At 28.9% G+C, this 23,045-nt stretch overlaps 1 protein-coding gene across 1 annotated transcript in view; it reads left to right on the forward strand.

The window, feature by feature from the left end:
• The window catches only part of LOC111623301 (FRAS1-related extracellular matrix protein 1-like), an 84,253-nt gene that overhangs the window by 33,201 nt on the left and 28,007 nt on the right, over positions 1 to 23,045 (forward strand). The window contains exons 6-12 of the mRNA XM_023365826.1: positions 1,589 to 1,778; positions 3,809 to 3,946; positions 8,116 to 8,528; positions 8,617 to 9,312; positions 9,388 to 10,200; positions 14,322 to 14,678; positions 20,101 to 20,303. Coding sequence (XP_023221594.1) covers positions 1,589 to 1,778; positions 3,809 to 3,946; positions 8,116 to 8,528; positions 8,617 to 9,312; positions 9,388 to 10,200; positions 14,322 to 14,678; positions 20,101 to 20,303 — 2,810 coding nt within the window. The remainder of the gene's footprint in view (positions 1 to 1,588; positions 1,779 to 3,808; positions 3,947 to 8,115; positions 8,529 to 8,616; positions 9,313 to 9,387; positions 10,201 to 14,321; positions 14,679 to 20,100; positions 20,304 to 23,045) is intronic.

The following is a 23,045-nucleotide window of genomic DNA, read 5'->3' on the forward strand; positions in this document are numbered from 1 at the left end:
AATTACATAAAGACTAATTTTATTTTCATTTTATTTTTGAAAACCATTTTGCATAATTTGGAGTTTTGAATAATCAAGTTTCTACTGTTATAGTTTTATCAATAGACTATTTTTTTTATTCTTATATAAATACTGAAACATGCTAAACTTTTTATCAATGATCAATAGCAATATAATATAATCTTTAGCAATATGATCACAATATAATATAATCAATAGCAATATAATCTTTGACACTTTAAGAAGTCATATACCATATATTTGCACAGATAAGATGACCTTCAGATAAGACAAGGTATAAATTTTTGTCAAAGTTTTATAGTTTTAGCATATATCTGTTCTATTAGATGACCCCCAAACTATGAATTTAGTTTAGATCAGCAATCATCATCTGGATAATAATACTGTATAGCATATACAGAATTATGTCCTATTCGTAATTTTTTGAATAAACAAATTTTATTATTTTCTTGCATCTGGCGGCACTGCCTTGCCATTGTTGCAAACATTTCCACTGATTCGGGCATTTGGGTAATGATCTTGACTATTCACAAAAACATCATATGGGCTATTCTATTTCGTGGACATACCCTACTCTCTACTAGTAAATAATTACGGTTTTTCCGTTTTTTTATGATTTTAATTTATATACATTTCAATCTAATTTTTTTTTTGTATCTGTCCTATAAGACAACCCCAGATTTTGGGGGGTCTTTTTTTTTATGATTCAACTATTGTCTTGTNCCTACTCTCTACTAGTAAATAATTACGGTTTTTCCGTTTTTTTATGATTTTAATTTATATACATTTCAATCTAATTTTTTTTTTGTATCTGTCCTATAAGACAACCCCAGATTTTGGGGGGTCTTTTTTTTTATGATTCAACTATTGTCTTATCTGCGCAAATATACAGTAATTAAAAAATTAGACATTTTGATGATAATTAAAATTTTATCAAGAAGTATCATCATGTTGTTTTTAAAAAGTTAATGAAAATATAGTGGAAAGAAATCAAGTTCAAAGTCTTACCAAAGTGTTTGTGGCTTGAAACATGAAAGCTGTAATGTTTTATCTTTGACTTTCATCTTGTTTTTATTAATTATCGTAAAAGCATATTCAACACTGAAAGATTTAGTGCAAGACAAGTTGAAGTGAATCTTTCAGATTAAGAAATTGTAGATGAATTGTGAATTATAGGAACAGCTACACTAAAAGCAAATTAAATAATTTACTTTTGTACATTTATATATAATGTATATACATATATATTATTATATGTATATTTAAATATATAAATTCATATTGATGTAATGACATAAGAACTTTGAATAGTAATATATATATATATATTTATTGTAGATGTTTTTATTATTGTTTTATAGATATTTATTTTTTTTATCTCAGATTTAATAATTAAAAACATTTTATTTTTTCATTATGATCATGAGACTAATTATAACTTTTATATATATCATAATAAGAAAATTTGTTAAACTGATATTTATGAACATTAATAAAAAACTTGTTTTATAGTTAAGGCCAAATATCAAATTAATTAAATCTAAAAGAAATCAAATTGCTTTTTTAGATATGTTCATGATGGATCTGAATCTCATCAGGATAGTTTTAACATAGGTGTAAATGATGGAATTCACTTTGTTTCTGGAGAAATCAACATTAAAGTAGAACCTATTGATGATGAAACTCCAGTGTGGAAGAGAGGACTTTTGCAAGAAATAAAAACAGAAGAAGGAGGACAAGTTCAAATAACATCTGAGGTTTTTACTTAAATTATTTTAAATCAATTTGTGAATTAATATCTATATAATCATTACATACAGTAGAACCTCAACTTAATGGACTTCAGATTTAATGAACAAAAAATTTCTGTTCTAAAGGAAAAATTTATAACCTTTTCCTTTCTCGGCTCTGTAATATATAACAGAGGGGAAAGTTTGGCAAGCTGTCAAAAAGTGGCCCCTCAAGATTTTATATTTTTGGACTCAGGACTTTGAAATGTCAAAATACAAAATAATTTAGGGTTTTTTTCTGTATGTATGGATGTTTGTGTTGGGGGGAGCATGATTTTGTTCTCTCTCTTTGAAACTTAATAACTTCTGTACTTTTTGTTGAAAATTTCAGAAATTTTGCAGGGAGGTTTGTGTATTGGGGGATTGACACTTATTAAATATTGGTGGTTAAAGGTTGATGGGGTGGGGCAATAGAGGGGATCATTTGTCATATAATAGGGTTGGATTTAATGAAGACTTGTTATTAGCATTTACAGTTTTCTGTAAATCATCCCTACCCTCAAATATAAGTTTTAATTTTTTAAAAAGTAAAGTTGTGTTTAATTAGTTTCTCCTACATTTGGCCATATTGTCTTAAGTGTTAAAAAAAAATTGAATCAAAAGTTATATTTATTTTATTTATTTATACAAGAGCTGTACCAAAACTAATGCAAAAAGTGGACATAATGTTTTTATGATATGGTTTTTATGTGTAATGTTTGATGGTACAATAACTCTTCCTGAATATAAGCTTCTGATTGGTATTATCAATTAATTTGCAATAAATAATTATGAACCTCATTGGCTTTTCCATTATAGTTACAGTTTCATCACAACCTTTTCGATTTTTTATTCAATCAATGCAAAATTTCCCAAAATGCATTTTGGTTTGTTCAAAAGCCCTCCTACCTGGTAACTTATATATAAATTACCTAGCAGCTGAGGAGGGATTTTGAACAGGTCAAAATGCATTCCGGAAAATTTTGTGTTGATTGAATAAAAAATCAAAAAGGTGTATGATGAATCTGTAATTATAATGGAAAAGTCAATGAGGTTTGTAGTTATTTATTGCAAATTAGTAACTCTTCCTTTATACAAAAGTATTCAATATAGTCTTCATTACAAGCAATGCATTTGTTTCATTATTGAACTCAATTCTGAAATCCTCTATGAGAAAAATCAGATGTGTGCTGTTGTACCCATTTTTCATAGCCATTTTCATCTCATCTGTGTCATCAAATCCTTGTGCCTGAACACCATCCTTTATTGAATTGAACTAGATCTGGCACCCTCTGAATTCCACTTATTCAGTCCAATGAAAAAATAGTCTTCAGGGACAATGATTTGATGACACAAAGTAAATATGGCTATGAAGAAGTGAGTACAACAGTGCACACCTGATTTTTTTCAGAGAGGACTCCAGAGTCCAATGATCGCGTAATGGATATCGTGTAATATAGTAATGGAGACTACATTGATTAGTATAGTATCTTTGTATAGAGGAAGAGTTACTCTCCAACAAGTGGAATTTGAATGATCTATGTCATTCAAATTCCACTTGTTGGAGAGTAAATTAAGATTTTAAAGTGTACCACTTTAAAATCTTATTATTATATAANTTCAAATTCCACTTGTTGGAGAGTAAATTAAGATTTTAAAGTGTACCACTTTAAAATCTTGGAAATGGAATAAGAATTCAAATTATTTGTTTGCCTGATGATATAATGTATTAATTGTGAATAAAATCTTATAAACCACAGTGTATCTTTTGATTCAATTTTGTGATTTTCTTAACTCTGAAAAGAGTTTATGTTTCATAGATTAATTATCTTGGTGTGGGTCCCATTTTATGTTTAAAATAATTTTTTGTTTGTATATTTATTATTCATATTTGCATTATTAAATTTATAAATTACAGCAGATATTATAAAATAAGGATATGTATTTTTTTAAATCTTAAATAAGTAGTATACATGTTAATAATTGAAATATATTATTAACTTTATATTTTAATTTAGGTTCTTGCTGCAACAGATGTAGATACAGGTGATACACTATTACATTTTATTTTGACCGAAGTTCCTGCTTATGGAATAATACTTGTTGATGATAGAATGGTTTCTCGATTTACACAGTTGGATGTGATGAAAGGAAAGGTTAGTATTAAATTTTGGTTTTAAAATATTAATAAAGTTTTACTTCTGAATAATGGTTATTATTTTAAACATAAAAAAAGTAAAGCTATATTTAGAACATCTTTTGTTACATTTAGACTAAATTTCTTTTATAAAAGTTGAAAGTAACTTTTATAGCTTAAGTTTGAAATAATTTAATACAGGGCACAAAATATATCATTATATTATTTTAGTAAATTTACAGCATATAAAAATGATTTGCTGGAATGTATAATGTCATTAACATTATTATTTTAAAAAATATTTTATCAAAAATAAATCTGTAATAAGGTGGTATAGCTAGTTGTAAAATAATTTACAGATCTAGGGGTCACACTGCATAGTGCCAAAATTGCCACTTGGTAATATTTTTATTAAAATGGCAATAAAAATTTAATACTGGCAATAGCAAGTGGCAATAAAATCCTAGTCTGCTTGTTTCAACATTCATGAAATTGAATCACAAATCACACTTCAGGAAAAACAGCAAAATGCCAAGCTTCCATACAGTGGGAGTCCTGTGCCCCAAACTAGCAATTTCATGACATCACACAGCAAGTTCAGAAGGAAAAGTAGGATGTGACATCAAGAACTGAAGGCAGTTTTGTGCAATACCGCCCAGAATTTCCAGATAGGGATATTTTATAGACTGACAGAAATTTTGGGAAATTTTTTGGGATGACTTTTTTCACTTTAATCTTTTTTCAGTAGACTAAAACAAAAATTTTGACATGACAGAACCTGTGAAATACTGTTTAAACATTGTGATCAAATGTGTTATTCAGAATTATTCATTAAAAAATTATTCAAAAATGATTCCTATTGTTAATAAGGAGAGGACCAGACATTTAGGTCTCCGATTTGAACAAAACTTGATGAGCACATAGCCCTAAACACAAACAGCTCATCATCCAAATAATAAAACCCACTTCTCAAGCATTTTCAAAAGTTGGGCCTCTGAAAATTTAGTGTTTAGTGAGTCTTTAGAAGTTTCAAGTCCCAGAATGGTGATAGCCGAGTGAATAAGATGCTAAGCACTAGAGTTAGATGATGTAGGTTTGAACCTTCAGAGTTTTGCTTTACTATAGTGTAACTAAATTAATGTAATTTTATGTGTAACTTTACTGTAGTTAATTTTATGTGTAACTTAATTATTATTTCTCATGTCTAAACCATATAAAACAAAAGATTAAAAATTGTGACGTCATTTCTTGTTTAACAAAAACAAGCTTCTGTAGATTTATTGTCTTGTTGTTAAATAAAACTTTTATTTCTTCACATTTATTTTCACATATTTTACATCTACATAGTTGATCTATGAACTAATCTAAACTAACTTTAGAGACATTTTGGCTCTTATATTTGTTGCTGTTATTTCTAGATTTTAGATGTTGGTGAATCATATTTTTATGTCAAAAAGTGATAGAGAACATAAATATAGGAAAGTGTTGAAACATCACCAAAGAAGGAAAAGTATTTTTGTCAAATTAATTCAAAAATATCTAACTATTGAGGAAAAGAGATAAATAGTTACATATAATTTTTAAACCAGAACATAATTACATTTTATATCAGACAGAAAATTTAAAAATAGGATTTCTAAACTGGAAACAGTAGATTGATAATTTTGTTTCTATTCATATTTTGTACATATAAAACTAAAAAAATTAGTTCATGATGGTATTAGGCTTTATTTCATGCTTCCACTGAATTATAAAAATCATAGCTTATTTAATGATAATTTGGATTGTTCTTGTCTTGCTATTTTATAAATAAAAAGCTTCTTTTATTCTCTGTGTGCTTGGTTCAAATGTTAATTTATTTATTGTCCAATTTATTTAATCATCTGCACTCAACTGGCTTCAACAAAAAGCAACATAAATATCTTTTACATTTGCATTTTGGAGTTTATCTATAATTATTCTGCAACAAAAATTAGAAACAAAATTAACTTAACCTTCAAATTATTTTTTAAGAGTGTTCTCAAGAAAAATGTTTTATTTTAATTTGGTTAATAGTTGACCTTTCTCTCTCAAATGTTTAATTTTGTATTCAGTTTGATTCACAATATTCATGAATCCAGATTTAGAAAATTTATATTGAATATTTAAAATTATATTTCATTTAGGGGTTTTGAAGAAATATTTCAATTTCTCATCATTCTTTCCTTTTGTATTTATCAAGATGAATATCTGTCTATCCATTAATAACATCTAAAACACAAGTGTGATATTTAGTTATAATCAAATTTTTTGGAGACAACAATAGAAACAAAATAACAATTCCATTCCTAAAACAAGATCAAAGAAAAAGTTACAGTCTAGACCTATCATTGGCCAGGTTGACACAATTGGTCTAAAAATCATTTTCTAATCATCATCTAAACTGATCTCTACAAGAAATACAGTGGTACCTCGGTATATGTCTGCTTTAGAATACGTCCAATTCGGAATACGTCCTGCTTGGACGAAACAAATTTTGCTCGGTATACGACTTAATTCAATTATATGTGCCATCTATGAACAAGTAGCACTATCGGTGTACTAGACCAGACTAGACGTTTGCGGTGCCACAGTTTATAACTTCGTTAAATTTTTTCTGATTTTAAATTTTAAGTAAAATTTTATTATTTTTATTAATCATGAATTGCAAAAAGGCAAGTGAAAAGCAACAGAAAACTAAAAAAATGACTAGAATCACAATGGAACTGAAAAAAGAGATTGTTGAGGAATATGAAGGTGGTGTGCATGTTCAAGATTTAACTGTTGCATACTGTATTCCAAGAACGACGATATCGACAATCGTGAAAAATAAAGACATTATTAAATCTGCTAACATTGCGGAAAGAGTTAAATCAATTTCTAAACAGAGATCAAAGACGTTAGATTATGTTGAGAAATTGCTTTTGCTTTGGATATCTGAAAAACAGTGTGCTGGCAACATCGTATCGGAAGCAATTATTTGCGAGAAAGCTAAAAAGATACATGCTGATCTCATGAAAAATCAAGCAGGAACTAGCCAGGAAAGTGAGGTGTTTAAAGCCAGCCATTTTTTTTCATGAGAACGGATTAATCATTTTTACATTACTTCTTATGGGAAAGGTTGGTTTGGTATACGTCTTATTCGGTATAAGTCCAAACATTAGGAACGGATTAAGGTCGTATACCAAGGTTCCACTGTATTGATTTTGTGATGCAGTTCTTTGTGATCTGTGGTTTTAATAAGTTTTAAATTAAACCATGATTGAGATCTAGAATCTCTGCAATCCACCCTATGATGTCTAAAAGCTTGAATCTAAACTATAATGCTTAAATCAGTCTTAATAAAAATGAGAGGCTATAAATAAATAACTAAATGCTTACTGAAATTATTAAATAAAAATAAAACAAACACCTTTCTCTATTCCAGCACACTTTTAATGCGTTGAAAAACGTTTTCGATCGTTCTAATCGATCATCATCAGTTCAAAATTCGAACTCTAGTTGAAATACACAAGGCATATACGACCGCGCAGTGCATCAACTACAGAGACGCCGAAAGTTTATCAACAGCCTGGAAGTCCTTTTATGATAACATAGATTAAATATCGCAACCGCCTAGGCGGCATTTTTATAATATTAATTGATATATAATATTTTAATTACTTAGGTTTAAACCATACGTTTTATAAATACGCGCATGCGCTTTAGCGTTAAGTCGTAAATAAGCGATGCAAAAGAATTTTTTCGTATTTTTGAATACTTTGTTCGCTGTAGAGTTCAAATTTTGAACTGATGATGATCGATTAAAACGATCGAAAATGTTTTTCAATGCATTAAAAGTGTGCTGGAATAGAGAAAGGTGTTTGTTTTATTTTTAATGAGAGGCTATTTTAATAGAGTTTATAACTGATATAAAGATACTAAATAGCATATAGCATAGTGTAATTTTTATATACAAAATGAGATTTTATAATCAATTTAAATGTCATAAAATATGTAATAATCCTAGTAGTCTAGAATTAAATTAGGAATAATCTAAACAGTAATAGTCTAAACTTTATATGTTGAAAAATTTTATCTCATCTTTAAATTAGTTTATATTAATAAATTTTATATTTATATGGTTATTACTCTGTCATGTATTTGATTAATGTCAATTTTATATTATAGGTATATTACAAACATAATGGGCAGGAAATTGGTCCACATTCAAAGCGTGATACTTTTACATTAATAGTAACAGATCGAGCATTTCCACGGCTAATCAGTCATCCCAGTCATAAAGTACTTGTCACCATATTGCCAACGAATTCTCATATACCTCAAGTTTCTTTCAGAAAAAGCATTCTTGTAGAAGAAGGACAAACAGCTCCAATTTCAGAAGATATATTAACAACAAGAGATGATGATACTTTACCTTCATTATTACAGTATGTAATATTTCAACAACCACAATATGGATTGATTGAAAATTTGAGACGTCAGTCTGGATATGAAAGAAATAATAAAGGAAAGAGTGTTGATACTTTTACTCAACAAGATATAAAAGATGGCTATGTTAATTATGTTCAATCAAAACACAGGTTTGTAAAATAAATATGTGAATTAAATGACTTTATTGGTTTGTTTTATAATTAAAAATGAAATTAATAAATACTTACCTTTTTCTAGGAAAATTGAACCCGAATCAGATGAGTTTAGAGTTTATGTAACAGATGGAATACATAACTCAAGTGCAGTATTGATATTTGTAAATATAATTTTAAGAAATGATGAAGAACCACAAGTTTCTGCAAATAATATAACTGTGAAAGAAGCTGGTTTCCATCCAATTAATAGTGAAGTATTATCTGTGACTGATCATGATTACCCTAGTGATATTCTTTCTGTGCATCTAAAAACATTACCTTCATTTGGGTCACTTAAACAAAGAATTCAACATAGAATAAATGGTCCTACTGTGGAATTAGAATTTACAGAATTAACTATTGATAGATTTCTTCAAAATGTTATTTATCAACATGATGGTTCTGAAAATTTTAATGACCACTTTACATTAATTATTAGTGATGGTGTTCATAATATTGCTCAGACAATATTTGTTAACATTATTCCAATAAATGATGAATATCCAAAACTTGTTAAAAACATCAGAGCATATGTGAAACCAGGTGAAAGTGTTTTTCTTTCAAGTGCCTTGCTATTAGCACAAGATGAGGATTCTTTACCTAAAGATATTGTGTATATTATACTATCACCACCTACATTAGGAAAACTTCAGAGAAGAGATTCACTTAATGGAACTTGGAATGATTTAACATATCCAATGCATTTTACACAATTAGATGCAAATTTGAATCTAATTAGGTAATTTAATTACTTTATTAAAAAATTGAATTTCAAGGCATAGTATTAAAATTTTTCAATTATGATATTTTTCAGATATCAGCATTCAGATTTTGCAAATCCTGAGAATGAAGATTCATTTTTATTCCTAATATCAGATAAAATCCATAATAGTTCTATAAATATTTTTCAGATTGGCATAAAAATGAAAAATTTTACTTTTCAAATTATTAGTAAAACTCCCTCACTTCAGGCTGGAACATATATAATGATTACTTCTAGTTTTCTGACAGTGACAGGAAATAATTATAATTTTGAAAATGTTACTTTTCATTTAACTCAACATCCAAAATATGGCCAGTTAGAGTTGATTAGTCATCCGGGAAAAGCAATTAAACAGTTTCACTTATTTGATATTATTGGAAGACGCTTATTGTATAATCAAACTAAAAACGTTTTTAATAATTTAACTTTTAGTAATATCAGAAATATTTCTGATAATTTTACTTTTGTAGTTGACAATGGAAATTTTAAGACTAACAGTATATTCAATATAATTATTAATTTTCCTCAGTCTGATAAATATAACTTTCCAATTTTGCATTCTGTGCATTCTCTGAATGTAGTAGGAACTTCATCAGTAATAAATAGAGAAAATCTCAATGCATCTGATTTAAAATTTTCTCAAGATAAAGTAATATTCATGATTGTTGAAGAACCTAAATATGGCACTATTCTGAAAGAAAATAAAAAAGTAACAAACTTTACACAAGAGGACATCAATAGAGGAAAGATTTCATACCATCACAGAGATAACAGATCTACATTTGACAGTCTAGCCTTTGAAGTTACGAATGAAGAAGAAAAAGGATACATCTTGGATGGAAAGCTGCAGACAAAAGCGACAAAGTGCGTGGTGTTTCCTGACATTGCATGTCTTGGTGCTGATATTTCAGGTAGTTTATAATAAGAATTTTGTTCTCATTGAAGTTGGTAAATGCAATTCAAATAGAAATCTAAATTTTGAGGTTGGTGCATTATGTAATACAGAATAAATATTAAGTTAATACACATTACAAAAATGTATTAAAATTCTTAAAATTTTATTTGATTTAAAAATTATATATAATAAATATTTTTTGACTGCTAGTACATTTTTAGGCATTTTAGTCTATATAGCAAGAAAAAAATACAAGCAAAAAGTAAATATTTCTTGTGTATGTTGAGAACAAAGAAGAGAAGAGTTCACTTCTCTATTTTATTTTTATATATTTACATTTATTATTTTAAACAGTTGGCTGACAGCATCTCATTTTATTAATAATAAATTATTTGAGTAATTAGTTTATTATGTAATATTTAAATACATAATCATATTGAAATTTAAATTTGTTCAATAATTAATTATAATATAATAGTTTGGTTTATTAATATTATACACAAAGTAAAGTGTTAAACATAAATATTAGAAAAAATGCAATATTTAGCAACAAAGAAACATTTTAACAATATTTTATGGGAACTTAGTATTAAAGTGCAAATACTCACTTTAAAAACTATTGCAGTAATATTTCTTTATTCTAATGTTTTCAATCATCTTCAATGATCTTCTTTGTTAGAATAAATAAATATTTCTGCATTAAATGGTTTTTAGAGTGGGTATTTGTACAACCAGTGTATGTATAAAGTAATTTTATCTAGTTATTTAAGTTTTTTTAGTTTAAATCAGATGAAAAGAATTTTCTGGAGAATGATGTTTTAATTTTAAAGTTTAAATAACAACAAGATATTAAAAAAATTTAATTACCTTTCTTTTTTAACATATTGCTGTTAAATCTTGCTGGAACATCATTCTTTAGAAAATTCTTTTTGTTTGATTTAAACTAATTAAACCAAAATAGCTATATAATATAATATATATATAATAACTTTATGTGTACTTTTGCATGTTCTTAGTTATTTTTTTCATTAAAATATTGCTATTGTTACTAAAATTGTGTTTATTATAATTTTTGCAATGTGCAGGAAGATCTTTCTTTAGTTAATCATAAATATTAGAATAATATAAATGAAATTAGATCTATTAGATGTTATTTTCTTATTTTTAATATACAATTGAAGTTGCCAAATTATAATATAGACATAGCTTTAATTTTGATCAAAGTTTCAGGCTCATTTAGTTTTTAACGTCTATTGATAGGTAATGTGTTAAATCATAAAGATAGAATAGCATCAAGTATGTACAAAAACATTTTTATTTAGGATTAGATATGTTTAGAGAAGGGAGAGGCTATGATTTCCAGTATACTCTGACTATGAATTATTGTCATATTTGTATGTCCTTATGTAGCATTCAGTTATGATCATATTGAATATTGCATATTTCTACAATTCAATATCATCTGTAAGTAAAAACTGTTTTTTAGAGAACAGATATATGTCTACAATTCTCTAATTGGCCTTTTGTTAATATAATGTGTTGTAATTTGAATAATTAATTATCAGATATATTAATAATAGCATTGAAAATCTTCAGATTTAAATTGGAAATTAAATTAATTAATGATTTTGGTTATAGACAGATATGGTTTAATTGATTAATAACTGTAATAATTAAGACATTTTTTTACATTTAAAAAACATATGTTTACTACAGAATTTGCATTCCTGACTTTCATTTAATAAACAAACATATTGTCATTCACACTATCTAGACTCTGATAAGAAGTTGTATTTTTGATTAAAATATAACCATAAGTTAATATTTATCTAGATCAATTACTAAAGTTTATATGATGCAGCTGATAGCATGTTTACATGTTAGACAAGAGATGCAAGTTCAAATTTCACTCTGAAAAAAGTTTTTCAGAAGCATCAAAACTTAATTAAACTGTTTCAAATACAGTAATTGTTAAAGTTGTAAGTTGAAGTGATATGTCTATAACTGTAATCAAAATTTGTAGGTTGTGAATTAATTTAATTATTTCAATTCTAATTCAGAGGGTTTTTGCTGTTGATGTTATTTATCATAATTAATATATGTACACATTTGGTGTTATCAAAACTGTATAACCTCTATAGTTCAAAGAGCCTATGATAAGAAATACAACTTCATTTTAATTAGGCAACTTCATTTTTTTACAGAATTTATTTTAAATAATGAACAAATTGTTAAATGATTTTTTTTATTTGCATTTTTCTATAAATGGTATTTCAAATAACAAATCTTTTAAAAATAAACTCATTAAATTAAACTGCATTTTAAAAATTAAAAAGTTTATTTTTATANAAAACAAAAATAAGTGAAAAGTCTAAAAACAATAATAAAATATTCAAAATTAATATATAAATCAATTAGTGAGACTTGAAACCAAAAACTAACCATTATTAGATTAACATTTAAAAATCTTAGAAACAGGTCCTTTATAAAGATTTGAAGTGTTTGAATTATTTACACAATTGTTGTTAAGAAACTTTGATGTCCTAATACAATTGGCTTTTGAAAAGCAATGTGTCATTAACAATGCACATTATTTAAAGGATAATAAAAATATATTTCAAACAACTTATTTATCATATATCAGAAATACAATAAATGTATACAGTAGACTTTCCCATATCTGGACTGATCAAAGGCAACCAAAAATTTTCAAACATATTGTACACTACTCTAAATCTTACCTTTCCACACTGCAGTGTGTATAATTTTAAATTTTTTTCAATTAAGGTTGCATTGATATTCATAGAAGAGTACAATTCCTCAACCACCACTGATGTCATAATGATAAGGTATTGGCATAGTATAGCAAATCATCAGTGAATTGAGAAGAACAAAACAAACAACTTTAACGTGATACTTTCAAAATTAATTGTATTTGTCAAAAATAAATGTCAAAGTGAAAACAAACATTTCTTATACATACATTAGGCATATACTGTATGTTACTGTTGTTTAAAAATTATCACACTCCCTTATCTGGTTTTTTCAAATATCTGGATCACTCTTGCTGACATTAGTTTGGATATGGGAGAGTCTACTGTACAACTAAGAATTGTACAAAGTGCATAAATATTACTTTGATGTTAGGATATTTCATAGTGTGATTTCTTTGCTTTTGAGCTAGTCCTTACAGCCATGTCATTGATTACATTGTAGGATAGAGACATATATTTGAAGAAGCTTGAAATGTACAATATTATGTAGGCATCATCCCATACCAGTTTTATTAGCTTGGCCTAATTTAGGTTGATTTTAACTTCATTATTCATAGCATAAGCTGCTAATGTGGTGGTTGATTGTTTTTTCTTTATTGTCACCTTGTATTCTTTCAATCCCACTGTTAAGGAGTGTGCAGTTACTCCTATGTATTCTGTGATGTTGTATCTATGGTCTTTGAATGGGATGCTGTAGATTATCAGAAAGTGTTTGAGGTCTGAGAATTCTATCCAATCACATGTAAATTAGCTTCAGCTATTTATTTGTATATTTCTTAGACCATGGATATATGTAACTGTTTTCAGCTTCCTATCCATATTATGTGATGTGTTGGTGGGTATGTCTTCCTGTTTTTTGATTAATCCTGTTATCAGTTTGGCAGAACAACCATGCTTAATTGCAATTTTCTTGATGTATTTAAATTCCATAGTTCTGTCAACCACACAATGTGCTATTGCTCTTCTGATAAGTGTAGTGAAGGCTGAGATTTTGAATGCTTAAGGATCCCAGGATTCTGTAGTATGAAAGTGGGTGGTAGAAGAGTTATCTATAGATCCTGGTGTGGATCTATTCATTATATCTAGTGAGTTGGACATCCATGAAATGTGTTGTACTATTATTTTCTTATTCAATCTTAAGGTATAGGCCATGTGGATTATCATTGATATCTTTTATGAAGTTCTGGGGATCAGGTTTTTGGTGACAGATGCAAGGTATGTGGACAATGTCCTGATAATCTAGCCTGACCTCCAGAAGGTTTTTAAAATAAAGTATTTAATAATTATTTATATGTTATTACTTTTTTTCTTGGAAGAATGGACATATTTATCAGACCCAGGTTATCTTCAAGTTTGCCAAACATTACTCTTTTGGAACAAATGGAATATTTTGGAACGGGTAAATCTGGATTCATCTTAACTACAGATTCACTCAAGCCAAACAATAATACCAATATTGGAAAAGATTTAATTTACACAATTCACAAACCACCACAATATGGTTATTTAGTTTATAGAGAAACTGGTGAAATTGTCAGTGGTGCTATTACACAACAAGATATCAATGATCATCGTATAACATTTGTAATCAATGGAGAAAATCAAGAAATAACAAATGATAGTATGACTTTCAGAATTGTTGATGAAAATGGAAATCTAGTAGCTGAACAAAGGTAAGTTTATATATTGCTACACATAATTTCACAAAAATAAAACAATCTCTTTCCAGTTAGATTAACAGTCTCATTTTCGCATTCCTCTGACCAAGTAACACAAACTTAACATGAGTTAGATTTGGAAGAGCAAGATAGTGACATAAAATCATTATAAATATATGTATTCATAAAATTATTTGATATAAAAAATGCTAATCTGAATTCAGTCATCTTCTTCATATTACTATCTATACACTAAACTCTGATAAAAATCATGATAAACTGAAGGAATGACATTTTATCACAAAGTGACTCCAAATCTTAAGTACTTGGCTTTTGAAACAGTCAGATCTTCAATACAGGCTTTTTCTAATGTGCCAACAACCACTATTGATGCTCTTCAACTTCATGACTTGTAAAGTAGATTTATACTTTGAAAATATTCATTGTAGTTATACTTGAATGAGCCACAGCTGCTCTTTTTTCATCAACACACTAATGTTGGACCACCTAACTTTTTCACTATTTTCAGCCTTTGTCTAATTCTCTGATGTTGCTAATGCCTTCTTTAAATCATAAAAGTTGTTTTGCAACATCTCATAGACCTTGTACCATTTTCCATCCTGCTTGGCTATACACAATGATACAAGGTCCAGAGAGTTTGATACAATCCAGAGGATTTGTGATTTTGACCTTGAAACTCTGGATTTTTAGTTTTTCTCTCCCAATCTCCCTTTCTGATTGGTCCAACTTTCCTTGTTTTGCATCCCAATTGATCTCCCCCCTGTCTCCAGGTGAAAATTGAGATTGGTTTGGGTCACAAGAAGGGTCCATTTAGGAGGGTCTACCCAACACCATCCCTTGACTCTGACAAGGAAATGTTGATGGAACTAAGAAACCTGCACTCATATTTTAGCCCATTGTTTCCTTTCCTCTAACACTTTAGAATTTTAATGATCCAGCGTGATGTCTCCTGGCTGCTAAATCTTTTTTCCTACCTCTATTTTACTTTACTTCAATCTATTGTTTACAAGTGCCAATTTCAAAATTCTTTCTCTCCAGTTTGACACAATCTATTACCTAACATGTATAGGAGTCACAACTAGGACTCACTTGTTTATCATCACGTCACATTTGTTTTTATAACAGAATATTTCTCTTACACAAGTTTGTTTTAGTTTTCAACAAATTTTTCTTTTGAAATTTTTTTCACAAATAATACAACTTTGAGCTGTCTGGAACTTCACAAAAGATACAGTACATAAAGAAGATGAAGTGGTTACAGTTTTGCCCATCCAGTTATCAGAGAAGAAGGAAAATTTCCTGTTTCTTTCCATACTATGCTTCATAAGAAACTTATATATACAGCTGGCCACTTTAATACTGTCTCATCTTCTAATTCCTTTATTTCATATATAACATTTCCCTTTGCATTGTCCATCATTATAAATGGTGAGATTATAGGTGCTTAGTTTTCTCTTGTAGTAAACTGAAGATACATCATAATACGGTGTAGTCAGCATATGTTGAAGATCAAAACATGCACACAAAAAAATGTTGCTACCTTCTGTTTATTTTATTTTACTTTTTGTTATCATTTCTATTTTCAGCATAGGCCCTTACTTTGTTTTGATTGTGTTCTGCCATAATTTCTCCTAAGTCAACCTTTTCTTTTTCATTATCAGCATTAGCATACATCTCACAGACCTCACAAGCATCTTTTTGCAGCTTAAAAAGCCTAAGTTATATTCCTCATTAAACACTTTATCATATTTACAGGCTGATGCAGTCACTTCACCTACTAAGAAAGTTAATTACATCATACCATAACATTATACTACATCATTATTTGGCTTGAGGTGCAATGTTTTAATGCCATAAGACAGAATACAAGAGTTAAAACCAATGTTTTAACTCTTGTATCTGAGTAAATAGTTAAAACATTGATTACATTGATTTTAATATGTTACATTGTAACATTACACTAGAACTTCACCTTCTTATTTACATTTTTCAACATACAACCTATGTATCTTTTGACAATTAAGAGTACTGTCCAAATATTCATTTGAGCTATCTTTTCTAATGTAATGAGATTTCATCTTTTTAAATGCTTTGATGTGAGCCCTAATGTGAAATTCTGGACAGGTCTGAATCTCCACTAAAATTTGCATTAAAATTATTATTTTGTTAAAGAGAGAAAATAAACAGAGGAAAGAAAAAGTTATTTGTTTAAAAGTCATGATAACATCATAAACAACAGAAATGTGAGTCCTAGTATCAGCCATCTCCAGTTGGAAGATCAGATTCTCTTCCAGTTTGACCTCTTCCATGATCCAAGTTGGAATCTTGTTACATTAGTAACAGGCAAGCGACCACTTGGAGAGGGAAGATAAGGGAGAATGACTATTCAGAGTGGGCAATAGAGGGTAAAACTTTATTTAATCCTGGTCTTCAAGGACCCAAGATGCACTACCTGTAAGTGTCATCAACACTCGACCTGTAAGTGTCCAGGCAAGCAGCAGCATCAACAGAGAGCATTGACAACATTGATGATGTTTGGTCATTTGGTCATCATCATAATTGTCAATGATATTGTTTTTCTCTTAGTGTCATCATCTCCCTCGCCCAGTGTCATTGCCTTCCTTCCAAAGTTTCTACAGATTTAACCTGATCAAATCTATAACAACTCACCACTACCCTGGAGCTGCCCAACTATCAAACCTTACAGACTGAATCCAACTCAACCAGGAATATCAAGACATTTGTCTGTTACTCAAAGAATTTATCTATATTTAATGTAAGCAAAAGCTGTGCTTAATAAACAGTTTTGTAAAGGTACTTTGTATTCTCTGCCTCCTACACCACCATCTACATAAGTGAGTGCCCCTAGGTTATCCTGATGAGGGATTAATGGTTCACCACTAAAGGTTGGCTTATTCACACTAATATCTTGCAAAACATCTGAAATGCTACAATGATTATCATGTTTACACCTTTTTCTAGCACTCAATATACCTTCAGCATTTGTTTAGTTCAAAATTGTTTTGATTTTTTGATCATTAATGGCAAATGTATGCAGAAACATTGTTTTACACACTTTCACAACCTCATCACCCAGAATGAAAAAGTACTGCAATGTGCAACTATGCCTGAATTTGATACCATCAGATTTATTGAACAACCTTTTTCTGGAAGTTTTAGAAATCAGGCTACTAAGGTGATCTTGCTTTTGATCTGTGTTTTCTGTCATATAATGCTTCAGAGTCTACTTTGTTCAAATGATACTTTATCTTTGTACTTTCATGTAGCACTTACATTAATTTGGCAGAAAAACAAGTACAGGTAAAAAACAACTGGGTCCAAGATATGGTGTATGACTGTCCTTTTTGATAAATTTCTTTCTTAAAGTTTTCTTTCAACTCTGTTCCTGTCTCTTGCACTTCCTCCCCTTTTCTGTAACAACAATGAAAGTTCAATTGTTTTATTGTTACTTTCAAAATATACATTAAAACAACATAATTTTATTTTCCATCTGCATATATGTTGCTAAAGTACCATACTTAATTTTGTTTGCAGTTTCCACAACTGTTGGCTCTGCAGCTACTCTTTCAAAAACATTTTCTGACTGTAGGCTGACTGTTGTCCAACATTTTCTGTGTCCTGTGAACTGTTAATTGGAGATTTCCAAGCGTGATGTCTGTCTTTTTTCTGCAACACAATGAAATTCTTTCACTTTTTTATACAGTCCAGGCTAAATCTGTTAGATTGATATTAACTCAACAACATTATAACAGTTAAACTATCACATTCTAGCACTTTGAATATATCATGAAGTTATCATTGTCATAGTAAACTTATCCTTAATTTCCATGTCATTGTCAGTGTTTGATGGGTGGTATTCTGAAATGCTTTTTTCTGACAGGAATATCTTCTAGTGTGCCTGGCCTCTGTCATCATAATAATCTTCACCATATAGGCAGTGATAAAAATGATGAAATTAATACTCTCATTTAGTAAAGTAAAATGATAGTGATAACTAGCTAGCCAAACAAATTTTTTATTACAAAAAATAGTGTTTTATCTGCCACAATGATGTAATTCATATGATGTGGACAGTTTATTTTGCAAAGTTTACTCACTCTCTCATGTTGTACTTTCTGCAATGTTAACTGGACAATTAATTATGCCTTGGGATTCATTTTTTAACTGAACATCTTCATTTTAACTTGAGCATCTTTGTAACACTACAATAATAAAAGATGCAATAATAAAAAATAATATTTATTATTGTTAGTGCTAATGTAATAAATCAGGATTGAAGAGGCAAATTGCAAATTGAACAGATTTCTTTTCAGTTTGCCTCTTTATTACTGATAAAACTTCAACTCCACCTGTATGAACCCTGTTAATCAAATAGTCCCATAACCAGAAGTCATAAGGTGTGAGATTGGATAAATGAACAGAACATTACATTGGAAAAGACTGACTGATTGCCTTTTCAATGTGTTACACAATCTGTCTCTTGCAATGACTGTGGTGTGGGGTCTTGCACTGTCTTTCATAAACATGATATTACTCAAGCATTGTCTCTGCTGTAGTTTTTGGATGAAAAAAGTTTGCAGTGTGTTTTATATAGCACTGCTGTTATGATGCTGATACTGTGTTTTTACTTCAGACTTCTTTTCTTTCTTTTGTAAAATAAACAATCACATTATCAAAATCCATAATTTGTTATGATGAAAATGTTTGTGAAGGTTTCTCATAAAATTATTGGTTCACAAAATTAGAGAGAAACTTTTGAACTGTTTAGAATTTTTCAGTTCAAACAAGATGCTCATATTTTGAGATATCATGTAGTACATAATATTAATTAAAGGGGTGACATAAGAAGGGACAACAGCTGTGAGATTAGTTAGCCTGAGGATGCTATTCAACAGGCAAAAATGTTAGCACTTCCCAATTTTTTGCTGGTTATTTGGTTCTTTGTAGCTTTGTATTTTACACTAAAATTTTCATTACTGGGTGTTAAAGGTTTTGTTGAATGTGTTTAGTAATTTGTTTCAGTTATGGAGAAGATAATTTTACATTAATTTTAGGTTTAAGAAATTATAGGAATATATTAATGTAATAAACCAAAAAAATATTACAGTAATAAAAATAATACAATAAAATAGTAAATCATAATCAGCATAATAAATTAAAGCAAGAAAATAGACTGATATTATTATGAGTTTAATGATATATTCTAACTAGGTAATAAATATTTATCTGTGTCTTTATAATAGATGATAAATGCATGTTGATCTAAGCACTTATAAATTAATTTCAAATTAACAATTTGGACCATACATTTTTGATTTGTTATGATCAAATAATTTAAAATGAGTGATATGATATATTTTTACCTTCAGATATATGTATTTTTTAATTATTTCAGATTAAATTTCCACTGGGCAATTATTTATTTTGCATATCCAGAATATGCTGTGTGTGAAGATGTTGGAAGTATTGATATTGAAGTTCTGCGATCAGGTGATGTTTTACATTCCAGCTTTGTAACAGTTACTGCCATAGGTCAGTCAGCTGAAGAAGGTCTAGATTATTTATCTGGAAGAGCTAAATTAATTCAGTTTGATCCAGGTATTGCTAATTTTATCTTTTCATTTGTTTATAAATATTTAATTGTATGTAATTTGAATTAAAATCAATACAAATTTATACTTGATAAGATATAAGATGATAATGATTATCAACAATTACTATTGGTAAAATATTGCAATAATATATATAATTTGGAATATAATCATGGCTGCCCAGAGGATATTGGGGTCATAGAGCAAATTAAATTATGATATTAAAGTAAAGGAAATACAGGTAACCCCTGTATAACACGGCACTTCTATAGCACAGATTCACTCTAACACGGTTCAAGAATTGGTACCATCCCCCGTATAACACGGTACTTTTATAGCATGGATTCACTCTGACGCGGTTCGAGAATTGGGTAAAACCCTCGTACAACATAAAATGTAATAAATTTTTACATACTTAAGTAATAATAGTTCACGAAAATTATTATTAATATTTTCGTGAACTATTAGTATACTTAAGTATGTAAATTTTCTTTTCTCGCCTTCTGTCGATACACATGGTCCTTCTCGCAAACTTGTTTCAATGTTGCCAGATCTCGACACTTCTGCTTCTGATGTTGCCAGATGTTTTTCCTTTATTCCATACTTGCTTTATTCTTCATAAGTGCTTAGCACCGTATAAGGAAATTTGTAAAGATCTTTTAACTAGCAGCAAGCAATCTAAAATTACATACTTTTTGCAAAAGGTAAAACATGGATCTGAAGATAATGCAGAAAAATGCTCAGAGGATAAGGATAACTTGCCAAAAAGAAAACACTCTTGGTTAATAGTGCTTTTAGTGATGACGAAGAGAACATTGTTTAATTTATATTAATATGTATCACTTAAGAAATTTTTAATNTAATATAAATGAAATTAGATCTATTAGATGTTATTTTCTTATTTTTAATATACAATTGAAGTTGCCAAATTATAATATAGACATAGCTTTAATTTTGATCAAAGTTTCAGGCTCATTTAGTTTTTAACGTCTATTGATAGGTAATGTGTTAAATCATAAAGATAGAATAGCATCAAGTATGTACAAAAACATTTTTATTTAGGATTAGATATGTTTAGAGAAGGGAGAGGCTATGATTTCCAGTATACTCTGACTATGAATTATTGTCATATTTGTATGTCCTTATGTAGCATTCAGTTATGATCATATTGAATATTGCATATTTCTACAATTCAATATCATCTGTAAGTAAAAACTGTTTTTTAGAGAACAGATATATGTCTACAATTCTCTAATTGGCCTTTTGTTAATATAATGTGTTGTAATTTGAATAATTAATTATCAGATATATTAATAATAGCATTGAAAATCTTCAGATTTAAATTGGAAATTAAATTAATTAATGATTTTGGTTATAGACAGATATGGTTTAATTGATTAATAACTGTAATAATTAAGACATTTTTTTACATTTAAAAAACATATGTTTACTACAGAATTTGCATTCCTGACTTTCATTTAATAAACAAACATATTGTCATTCACACTATCTAGACTCTGATAAGAAGTTGTATTTTTGATTAAAATATAACCATAAGTTAATATTTATCTAGATCAATTACTAAAGTTTATATGATGCAGCTGATAGCATGTTTACATGTTAGACAAGAGATGCAAGTTCAAATTTCACTCTGAAAAAAGTTTTTCAGAAGCATCAAAACTTAATTAAACTGTTTCAAATACAGTAATTGTTAAAGTTGTAAGTTGAAGTGATATGTCTATAACTGTAATCAAAATTTGTAGGTTGTGAATTAATTTAATTATTTCAATTCTAATTCAGAGGGTTTTTGCTGTTGATGTTATTTATCATAATTAATATATGTACACATTTGGTGTTATCAAAACTGTATAACCTCTATAGTTCAAAGAGCCTATGATAAGAAATACAACTTCATTTTAATTAGGCAACTTCATTTTTTTACAGAATTTATTTTAAATAATGAACAAATTGTTAAATGATTTTTTTTATTTGCATTTTTCTATAAATGGTATTTCAAATAACAAATCTTTTAAAAATAAACTCATTAAATTAAACTGCATTTTAAAAATTAAAAAGTTTATTTTTATAACTTTATTATATCTGTGACCTTTCGGGTCGGCACCTCTTTGGTACCCTGTCAGGAGTGACACCACCGTGTTTCTCGAAACACGGAAACCGAGACGGCGATTACGTCACGCCGTCGCGCGAGCGGTTCCGTATGTGGTCAGACGGATTCTTAATGTCGATTCGAGAGACAACATTGGAAGTGACTCAGATACACTTAATTAACAAGGGTTTATTTACAAATCTATTGGATGAAGAATTTTCGCGGAGAGAGAGAGTGCACATACACTTCGCGGGATGATAAATACCTTTGTTAATAGATTCGGGTCTTGTTCGGATCTTGTTCGGATTATAACAGCTTCCGATGGGTTTAAGGTTTCTGATTCGTTATCCAGGCGATTCACTAACACACACACACACACACAGACAAGTTTATCCTATGGCGATTAATTCGGATTCCTTAATGGATGATAATTGAAGGGACGGCTTTCCTCTCCGAGGACTAAGGCAGCGACTAACTCTTTTCGGCCGTCTCTGATGATACTCACGGACGATTTCGGCCGTGCAGAGGTTAATAGTTCACGAGAAAGCGTCATGTTGCTTTCGAGAAAATGTAACGGGAGACTTTCTCAGGTAGCTAAGAACAACAATTGTTGCGTAATTCGCGAAACGTTATTATTAAAGA

The sequence above is a fragment of the Centruroides sculpturatus genome, unplaced genomic scaffold, assembly GCF_000671375.1.
Source record: "Centruroides sculpturatus isolate CEXI.00-Female unplaced genomic scaffold, Cexi_2.0 scaffold123, whole genome shotgun sequence".
NCBI lineage: Eukaryota > Metazoa > Arthropoda > Arachnida > Scorpiones > Buthidae > Centruroides > Centruroides sculpturatus.